At 55.8% G+C, this 9,976-nt stretch overlaps 1 protein-coding gene across 8 annotated transcripts in view; it reads left to right on the top strand.

Moving 5' to 3' along the window:
• Positions 1-96: 96 nt before the first annotated feature.
• TCF7 (transcription factor 7 (T-cell specific, HMG-box)) overlaps positions 97-9,976 on the top strand; it is a 32,485-nt gene continuing 22,605 nt past the window's right edge. For 3 of the 8 annotated variants that reach the window (XM_011969221.1, XM_011969219.1, XM_011969222.1), the window contains exons 1-2: positions 97-164; positions 404-528. In XM_011969221.1, coding sequence (XP_011824611.1) covers positions 433-528 — 96 coding nt within the window. In that variant the 5' untranslated portion in view covers positions 97-164; positions 404-432. Of the gene's footprint in view, positions 529-8,083; positions 8,223-9,976 lie in introns of those variants that run through there. The other 5 variants (XM_011969223.1, XM_011969218.1, XM_011969217.1 and 2 more) reach the window with 3 other exon arrangements.

Here is a 9,976-nt window from a genome sequence, read left to right as displayed (position 1 = left end):
CCCAGGGGTGGGGAGTGGGGGGCGGGCTTCCCGGGCGCCGCCGGGTCGAGTCACTTCCGGTGCCCTGACCTTTATAGGAGTAAACAGACCCCCGCCATCCCCGCCTCCCCTCCTGCCCAGGTGACTGACTAATCCGCCGTCTTCAGGAGACAGAACTGGCCAAGGTTTCTTGGTTGGAGGGTGAGGGGGGCGGGGGGAGGTCAAGTAGTGGCCACCTCGGGGAGGCCTGCACTCCAGGTCCTTCCCCTACAACTTGGCACTGCGGATACTCCCAACCCGTACCTTCCCAAGTCAGGAACTTGAAGGGGACCCCTTGGCAATTCTTTTTCTCTCAAGAGCAGACAGCCTTCAGTCCCAGCCGCCACCAGGGCTGGTGTGTCTGACCCAGCTGTGGTTTTTCCAGGCCTGAAGGCCCCGGAGTGTACCAGCGGCATGTACAAAGAGACCGTCTACTCCGCCTTCAATCTGCTCATGCACTACCCACCCCCCTCGGGAGCAGGGCAGCACCCCCAGCCGCAGCCCCCGCTGGTAAGTGGACCCCGCAGCCAGTGCCGCCCTGTGCTTGCAGCCTCCTTGACCAGGTAGGTGAGGCACCGGCAAGAGACTTCTGCCTGGAACGGAATAGACGAGACTCCTGTGCTGGTCTGTCTTCCCATACACACCCAGTGGGATCTGAACCAAAAGGAGAACTTTGCTGAAGGAAGGAGAGGCCGCCCTGGGGCACCCCCTTGCCCTCTGGCTCTTGGCTTTTGTCTTCCCAGCTTGCTCATAAGCAGGTGCAGTCTCTGTCCTGGTGCTGGGTGATGCCAGGGTGGGGTCTTCGAGAACTTTTGAGTCGAGACCACTGTCGCTCCTGGCTGCTCTGATCTGATCTCAGAGCTTTGCAATTAACTTTCTAACTAGCCCAGGAAACCCTGAGCCTCCTTGGCGCTTGGAGGAGTGGGCAGGAAAGCTGATCTGTTCAGGTGCCCTGGTTGTGCAGGAGAAACGTGCTGTACTCGGCTGTGTCCTTACTGGTGTGAGTGCACCCTTGCCAAAGAAGGAGCCTGAACACCATGTGAGGAAAGTGGGTTCTTAGGAAACTGGCTTGGTCTCAGACACACCAGGAAGGGTTGGCAAAGGTGCTACAAATCAGGGATGTTGAGAAGGGACCAGTTTAGTGAATTCGGGAATTAAATATTTTTAAGTCCCAGTGCTTTGAAAACATTTCATGATCGTTACAAACCATGCCCATTGGTGCAGATGACCTAAAGTGCGAAGAGCCTATTCTGAGTGCTTTGGAGCAGTACAGCTATGCTTTTAAAGAAATTCCTATTCGTGTTTCACACTCTTCTCAGTTGGTCCAAGTTGGAGTGAAGGTACATGGAAGGTTTGGAGACTGTGGTAAGCGAGTGTTGGGTGTGAATGTAAGCCCAGTGCAGGTGGGGCTGGCAGGCTGGAGGCTCACATGGCTACACTGGGGTCACCAGAGGGAGGAGAGTAACTGCTAGGCTGTTTCAGACCAGGAGTGAAGAGGGTGGTTCTGAGAGCTGCTGGATGCCAAGTCAGTGGGAGTGAGAAGACATACAGGCTTTCCAGAAGCCCAGGCTGGAAAACCTGTTATATGGCCAGCTCTAGAAATGAACTCCTTGCCCTTTGGGCCCCTATTTCCTCATCTGTAAAATGAGCATGTTTTCCAAGTAGTCTCTGTATCCGACTTTCTGCTCTGGAGTGGCTTGGTATATGAGGTGGTTCACTTCCTTCCAAGTCTGTGAGGTGAGGGGCGTGCCCCCCAGCATTCCCGCCCGATGCAGTGACTATACCCAGAGAACTCACCCTGCATGAGCCCATGCTTAACGAAGATGCATTTTGGATCCCTACAAGATGTAAACCCTTAGATTTGGGACCAGGTTAACATAACTTACCAGTGCCAAACTTCTGACAGGTGAGCCACTTGCATGGGGGCCGGGGTCACCTTGGAACCATGATTAGACAAAAGGCCTAGGCCCAAGGCTCCACTCCAGCCTCCTGGGGCTCCACAGCAGCGCAGGGAAAAGGCCTCCTTTCGGAGGTCATCTAGTGGTGTGGGCAAGTGCTTGGGGGAGTATCTGGAGCAGGGAAGGCCTTGTTCTGCTGTCAGGGTGTGGGTGATGGAACCATTTGGTGTCCTTTGGCCCACATGGGTCAAGAGTGGGCTCTAAAAGTCAGGACAGTGGGGGAGGCACACCACCACTGACCTGGGTCATTCATTTTTCACCTTTCAGTCTTTCTCAAGCTACAGCAGATACATTTCTATGTATCGCACCTGCTCCTATAGGTACATATCCCCTTGCCCTCCTCCCCACGCAGCCACAGTCCCCACTGTGTGGCTTCTGGGCACACATGAGGAGAAGAAGGACGGGCTCTGACACTGGCTCTCTGTGCCCTGGCCTCAGCTGCTCTGTGGGGCTGCAGAAAAGGACAGAGGCAAAGGTGTAAGCTGGAGTGACACTGGGTGAGGAAGATGTATGTGAATGTAGGGGAACCTCTTTTAAGCAAACCTGACAGTTATAAACACATAGCAAGTCAGAGTATTTGCTTGCATTACCTGAAGACGTGTGGGCATATAAAATGTGATTGGGTTTTACCAAGCAAAGTGAATCCACCCCCACATTTTAGAAGTACATTTATCATTGGATTCAAGGTTCATGTGTCTGGAACCCGGAATGATCCTCTTATCTTGGGTCAGGAGCCCCTTGCAAGGGCCCTGAGGAAAAATTGCCTTTGGAAGATTTTTCCAAAGCTGGTCACTTTCCCAAGCCCATCTTTAAAGGACAGACAGCTTGCTGCTCGGGTCCTGCCACAGGCCTTAGATCCAGGCCCCCATGCCCTTTGCCCGGTCTTCTCTGAGGGCACCCATGTGGTCAACACTTAGCTGAGAGGCTTGAGGCCAGTCATTGGACCTCCCTTGGGAGCGGGGAAAGCCTGTACCAGGGACCTGCTCTGCCCATGTGGGTGGGATGCCCATGCGGCTGCTGTGTTAAGAGACCTTGAAACAGGCCAGCTCGAACCTTGCCGGGAGCAATGGGCTGAATGACCACCCCACAGCCAACTGCCACGGGACACACTTTTTTTTTTTCTTCCGAAAAGGTTCCTTCTTTTTGGTAGTTGGCTTCTCTTAAGCTTGTTAGAGGAAGAAAAAATTAGGTCAAAGTTTATTCCATGAACACTGTCAAGCACCTAATGTAGGCTTGCAGGCAGTTACTGGCCTAGACCAGTAACCAGGGTTTTTTTGTTTTGTTTTGTGTTTGTGTTTGTGTTTTTTTAGAGACAGGGTCTCACTCTGGTGCCCAGGCTGGAGTGCAGTGGTGTGATCTTGGCTCACTGCAGCCTCGAACTCCTGGGCTCAAGCGATCCTCCCACCTCAGCCTCCTGAGTAGCTGGGACAACAGGTATGCACTACCATACCCAGCTAAGTTTGTTTTTGTTTCTGTAGCGATGGGTCTCACTGTGTTGCCTGGGCTTTGGTTTGGTTTTGTTTTCTCTTCTCTGCTTTGAGACCTGAGAGTAGGTGGAGGTGGTGAGTGGGAGGATAGTGAGCTGATCTTAGGCTCTGGGATGAGTAAGGCATCGTTCCTTAGGCAAACTCAGGTTCCTGGATGCATACAGCAGTGTAGTCAGTCTTGTCATATCCAAAAATGATGTGAGGCCGCGTTGTGCTGTGGCTTCCTCTATGAGCTCCACTTGGAGTCTGTAGCTTGGACAGATGCCGAGCCTTTTGCCATTTTGATGAGATATCCAGAATAGACACATCCATAGAGACAGAAAGAGGATTCGTGCTTGCTAGGGGCTGACGGAAGAGGGGCCCAGGGAGCGACTGCGCATGGGTATGGGGATACTTTCTGGGGTGATGAATAGGTTTTGGAATTAGATAGTGGTGGCAGCTGCACAATCTTATGAATATACTAAAAGCCACTGAATTATATACCTTTAAAACAGCGTATTTTACGATATGTGAATTACATCTCAATTTAAATAAGAAGGCTGAAGCCTTTGGCTGTTGCAGGCTTGGGGCCATGTGTCCCTGTCCCTGATCTCCACAGCCATCCAGATGCCTAGGGATGCCCCAAGCCAGGGGGTCAGGCGTCAGGTGTCAGGTCCAGCAGAAGGAGCCTCACTGAGGCAGTGGACTCATGTTGGGACTCCCGGCAGGTCCAGAGCGTGCCCGGGGGAACAGGAGGTGAGGGTATGAGCAAGGCTCCAGCAGAGGAAGGAAGTGCTGCTGACGCATGGCCAGCCTGTCCGAGGAGCTTTGCAGAGATGAGTAGGTGCAGGAGCACCCACCGGCTTCCACATGCTGCAAAGCGAGCCATGGGCCTTGCTGAAAAGTGTTAGTTATTGGTGTTGAGCGCCAGTCCTGGTTGGAGTGAAGCCTATTAGGTGGGAATTTGGCACCAGGCTGGGTACCAGGTACTGGACCCCCAGACTGGAACCAGGCTCTTCCCCTGGGAGTGCCCAGCTGAGCAGAGGAGACAGATAGAGACCTGAAGCAGAGCTGGCCAGAGGAGTGCTGTCACTGAGGTGTCCCGGACAGAGCCAGCCCCAGCCCCGGCTGTGAGGGAGGGCCCACTGAGCAGCACTCTGAAGGCCACAGGGTTTGGATGAAGACAAAGGAGGGACTGGCAGGCCCCAGGCTTCCCTCTGAACACATCCCAAACCTCCCTACTTCTCTGCAGTCAGCACCCGAAGCCCCAGCCATCGCCATCTCTCACCCAGACATCAGCAACAGCCTCCAGAGGACCCCTCCCTCACCCCCTAACCCCCATCCTAACCCACAGTCCAGGCTTCATGTAGCAGCCAAAGGGGTCCTTTAAAAACAGAATCAGATCACATCTCTTACCTGATTAAACCTTGCATTAGCTTCCCATTGCTCTTGGAGTAAGGTCCAAGCCACTCACCACAGCTGAGCGCCTGGGTGGCCCCCACCAGCCGCCCCTCATCACCTGCACCAGCCTCTTGCTGTCTCCCTGACGGCAGTCCCCTCCCTGTCCTAGCGAGTCTTACAGCCAGCAACTTCTTTCCACCCCAGGACTCCTACACTGCTTCCCTCCGCTTGGAAGTCTCTGCCGCAGCCCTGCACATAGCCGCCACCTTTTCATTCCTCACTCAGGGCTCAATTCAGATGTCTCCACCTCAGGGAGCGCCTCTGACCATTCCCAGTGGGACCCTCCTCATCCCTCGACTCTGGCTGCCTTGCCCGCCCTGGCAACGCTTTAGGCTCAGACGGTTGGCACTGCTTTACAATGCACTCACCATGCTTAACCCAAAGAAAGCCCGGCTGTTCGTTTCCTCCTCTGCACAATGGGAGTGGTGAGCCCTCCTCCCAGAGTTGGAGTGAGGACCAGCAGCAGTGCCAGGGAGGGGCCCAGAGAGGTGCCAGTGCAGCCTGGCCAGGGGGAGTCAGCCATGACTGAACCCTTGTCCCTTGCTGGCCTGGCTCCCAGGGGGCCAGTGGTGGCTCACTCATGGGCCCCACATGGACTTGGGCACGGAGGGGTCTGGAGGTCTGAACCCGGGGACTGGGGACTCAGGTGTACAGGCCACCTACTCACTACCCTGCCTGACCCAGAATTCTTAGGAGGGAAAGTGCTATCCCTGGGACCACCAGGGAGCCACAGCCACTCATTCCTTCCTCAGAATTCTCTCCTGCCACCACAAAGATTGATCTGAAAGAGACTCCCCTTCCTTGTCATGTAAAAGTCCTTTACATGAGACATTAGAAGCTTAAGCTGTTTTGTTTAAAAAAAAAAAAAAAAAAAATGGCGCGGTGGCTCATGCCTGTAATCCCAGCACTTTGGGAGGTCAAGGTAGGTGGATCACTTGAGGCCAGGAGTTCAAGACCAGCCTGGCCAACATGGTGAAACCCAGTCTCTACTAAAAATACAAAAATTAGCTGGGCATGGTGGCACACGCCTATAATCCCAACTCCTCTACTCGGGAGGCTGAGGCAGGAGAATCGCTTGAACCTGGGAGGTGGAGGTTGCAGTGAGCCCAGATCAGCCACTACACTCCAGCCTGGGCAACAGAGCCAGACTCGTCAAAAAAAAAAAAAACCAAAAAACTCTCATGGCCATCAGCCTGGGAAGCCATGGCCACCCTGTGCGTGCCCCTCATTCTTGCCATGATGCCACAGGTGTGGGCAGCCTCCTTGCTCGCAGCCTCCCCTGTGGCTCTGGCTTGCTCCCGGGCTGCCTTCTTTCCCAGGGTGAGTGATGTTCTGTACACATCACTCCTTCGTTTCCACCTTGACTTTTTCCTGAAGCATAATACCCACACAGAATTATGGGGTCAAGGGGCAGGAAGAGTCAAGGCGTTTGCTTCCCTGGTGCCCCAGTTCGCTGTAGGTTCTGAGCTGTGAGTGTCCCGTGCTTACAGTGGCTCAGCACAGCTGACATGGAGTTCTGCCTTGTTTGCTCTGCATTGAATAGGTTTGTGGTGGGCAGTGCGACTGTGAGCTATTTTGAATTACATTTCTTTCCTTGGAAGGCTGCCTGCGTAGTATTGGCTATCACATTTGAAAAATCTGCAGCCTCTTCTCCGCTGCTCCCAAGGTGGGACTTTGAGGGTGGCTCCCTCAAAGCCTTGATGCCTTTCAAAGCCAGGAGAGCACCATGAAGGGGGCCGATGCTGCAGACCCCTGGTTAGAGCCAGACTTCCTGCCCCACCCTGTCCTGGGAGCAGGGAGGGATGGCTGGGAATTCAGGGTGGCTTGCCCCTCCTCTGGAAAGTTAGGGTGAGTACCAGCTCAGCAGGGCAGAAAAGACCTTCCCAAGACCCAGGGCTGGCAAAGAGCCGTGGATTGGTTGGGCTGAGACGTGGGATCCTTCCCCCAGCTCTACCAGGTTCCACCAAGCCAGTTTCCACAGCAGCACTCGGGAATATTCATACCAGCACTGCCACCTCCTCAGCTGCTCTGAGACTCAGGTGAGCGGGGCTGAAGCAGATGAGGGTGGCCCCCTTTCTGGGTCTGTGGAGACCATACCCCATCCCCTGCCCCTCCAAGGAGGGAGGTTAAGCTGAGCTTAAGCAGGGCTCTGGGGGTGCTGGTTTAAAGTCACGTAACTGCTGAGGTCAGGTGGGTCAGGGGTGGGCCCAGAGCCTCCTGGAGGTGCAAGGCAAGCCACAGCCCCTCTGAGCCTCCACAGGCTGTTGCGGTCCCAAAGCCATACAGTCACACCCCTCACACCTTGTGACTGGTGCTTCCTGCTGCTGTGTACAAACAAGGCTCCGTTGGAGGAAACAGGTGTTTTATCAGGTCACAGGGGCCCCCACCCCCAATGGTACAGTGCACAGATCCTCCTGCTGCAGGTGGGGACAGGGAGGCCAGATCAGGGAAGGGACTTATCCAAGACCCCTTAGAGGAGTGGACAGAGGGAAGGTGTTGAGTCTGCGTGATGCACCCTCTGATACTGTATCTGCCATTCTTTGGGTGGCCCTGGGTGAGTTACTTAGCCCTCTGGGCCTTAGTTTTCTTATCGAAAACTGAGGATAATGAGGGTTCTCACCTGTTTGGGTCAGTATGGAATGGAAAGAGACAGTGTATGTGAAACCCAGCACACAGTAGGTGCCTCCTGAGTGGCAGTGGTGGTGGAGGGAAGGCCTCTACTAGGAGTGTGAGTGCTCCGAAAGCTGAGGTGGGACTGGGGCCTTGGCTGCACTTTCCTTTCCCAGCTCCCCCGGGACAGTGTCCTCTGGCCTACCCTACCCTTGGGCCCTCAGCCTGTCGATAGACTACACTTTCTCTGCTGTAATCTGGGGTCCACACCCCGACTGAGTCCCTTCTCTATACTTGGCCTGGGTTAGCACGTGGCGGGCTCCCTCTGTCCTTCCAGAGCTCAATCCTGGGAGACAAAGAGACTTTCACTGGGAGCCTCTAAGTTGGCTTTGAGGTTCTGCTGGAGTTGGAAAAAGGGCACAGGGGAGGGAGAGGCCAGTGGGGGCAGCAGGGGAGGCTCCTGAGAGAGGGGCCTGCACAGGTGAGAGGGGGAGAACACTCTGGGCGGGGACCCTGCTGGAACAAAGGAGGAGAGAGGCAGAGGCTGGCATGCTCCACCAGCAGAGGAGCAGACAGAGGCCCAGGATCTGTGAGGGATGTGCGGTGACGCTGGAGAAGAAGGGCTCAGCCTGTGACCTTGGTGCTGGGGCAGCACAGGTTCCAGAGCCTGGGAGAGGCTGATGGGCACATGCAGCATGTTGGCGTCATGGTAGGGCAAGGCGGTGCCCACCTGCAATGGTGTGAATTGGACACGGAGGACGAAGGCGGGGAGAGCCAGCTGCTGGGGCAGGGTGCATGCTAGGAGGCATGGGGATCATGGGAGGAACTTGAGCAGAGCCAAGAGAGGGGTAGGCTTTGGGCGGAGAAGACCCAAGGGTGTTGGGCAGTGCAAGGCAGGGTTACCTCAGAGGTGAGAAGTTTCCATTTTCCCGTCCTTCCATTTGACTCTCATGCTGTCTTGGGATTCGGGAGCCTAGGGTCTGGCCCCCTGATTACTGAGGGGAACTCTGCCCCACAGGTCAGTGGCTTGCTCAGGTCCCAAGGCCCATTGGTGACTTAGCCATGGTGTGGAGAGCATCTCTGACCAGCACTGTCTCTAGCAGAGCTCCAGGGTCCCTGGGGCTTTGGCAGGGGTGGAGGGCGGGTGTCTCTGAGAAACCAGGATGTTGTCAGCTTCTTCATTCAGGCAGTTTGCTGCCCTGTTTCGCCAACCTGTCATGCTTGGGGTCTGGACCTGGGAAACCGCCTCCCTCCCTTAAAAACGTGTGGCCCCCTTCCGCTGCTGCATGCAAGCTGTCTGCCGCCTGGGTGGGCTTGTCCTCCGCAGAGGTGCCCCCTTCCCCTGCTTTCTGCTGGAACATGGGGCTCCTCTTGGCCAGTTTCCCAGGGAGCAGAGGGCCTCCGTCCCTTGCTGGTTAGGGATTCTGGCCTAGGGCATAGCTGGGATGAGCCTGAGTCTGGCCCTCTTCTGGGAGGAGGCCACCTGCTTGGGTTCTGCTAGCAGACTACCCTAGTGCCAGAGGAAGCCTGGGGACACACAGCCCTCACTCCGCAGCCCCGACTCCACAGCTAGAACTCCCTGGAGATCAGAGGAGCAGACTCTGTGAAATAAGCTTCCTCCTAACCCCCCACCCTGCCCCCCATTAAAACCACCAGCTTTCTCTTCAAGGGCAGGAAAGCTGTCTGGGCCCCACACCATGTGCTTCCAAATGATGAGTGTGCGGCAGAGGCTCCAGGCATGGATGGGCAGGACGTGGCCCCAGGGAACAGTGGGTGTGGGCTTTGGGAGTTTACATGGTTAGGGCTGCCCCCACTCCATGTCTGAGCTGGTTTGGGTGCCAGTGGTGGCAAATCATCTCCTCCCAGGAAACCCAGTTTTCCCATGAGGGCAGGGAGCTGTGATGGGAAGGAAGCCATCCCTTCCCCTGCTGTGTGACCTCACGCAAATCTGTGAACCTCTCTAGGTCTCAGTTTCTTCCTCTAAAATGGGGTGGGAATCCCTGGCCATGGAGAGGCCTGTGTGCTGGGTGGGCCTCAGCCGGGGTCTGCTGGGCAGCTCCCTGCAAGTACTGCTCCAGAGCCAGCCTCCCCATCAGGCAAGAAGGGGTCGTGGGGAGGGAGGGACAGGTGATGGGAGTCTAGGCCGAGGGATTCTGACTAACTCTGACCTGGCTCTGGTGGCAGCGGGCCCAGCCTCCTGGCCTGCTGGGCCGCCATCTGAAACGCATTACTGATGCTTTGTAAACTGCACATCATTTGGCCACATGAAAGCCTGGGACCTAAAAATAGCTGCTCCCAGAGGACGCCCCGCATTGGTGGGGCTCAGCTGACCTCTGCACGCACACCCACCCACCACCAGGCCACCTCCCTTGCCAGGGAGCCCCGACTGGCAGGGCCCCACCCACTCACCCTCGCAGTGTGGGCAGCCACTGCCTGGGGCCAATTTATCTGGGCACAGGTCTC

This window comes from Mandrillus leucophaeus, unplaced genomic scaffold (genome assembly GCF_000951045.1).
Source record: "Mandrillus leucophaeus isolate KB7577 unplaced genomic scaffold, Mleu.le_1.0 Scaffold88, whole genome shotgun sequence".
Taxonomy (NCBI): Eukaryota; Metazoa; Chordata; class Mammalia; order Primates; family Cercopithecidae; genus Mandrillus; species Mandrillus leucophaeus.
The sequence above is the reverse complement of the archived record's forward strand: the minus strand, read 5'-3'. Positions and strand labels throughout refer to the sequence as shown.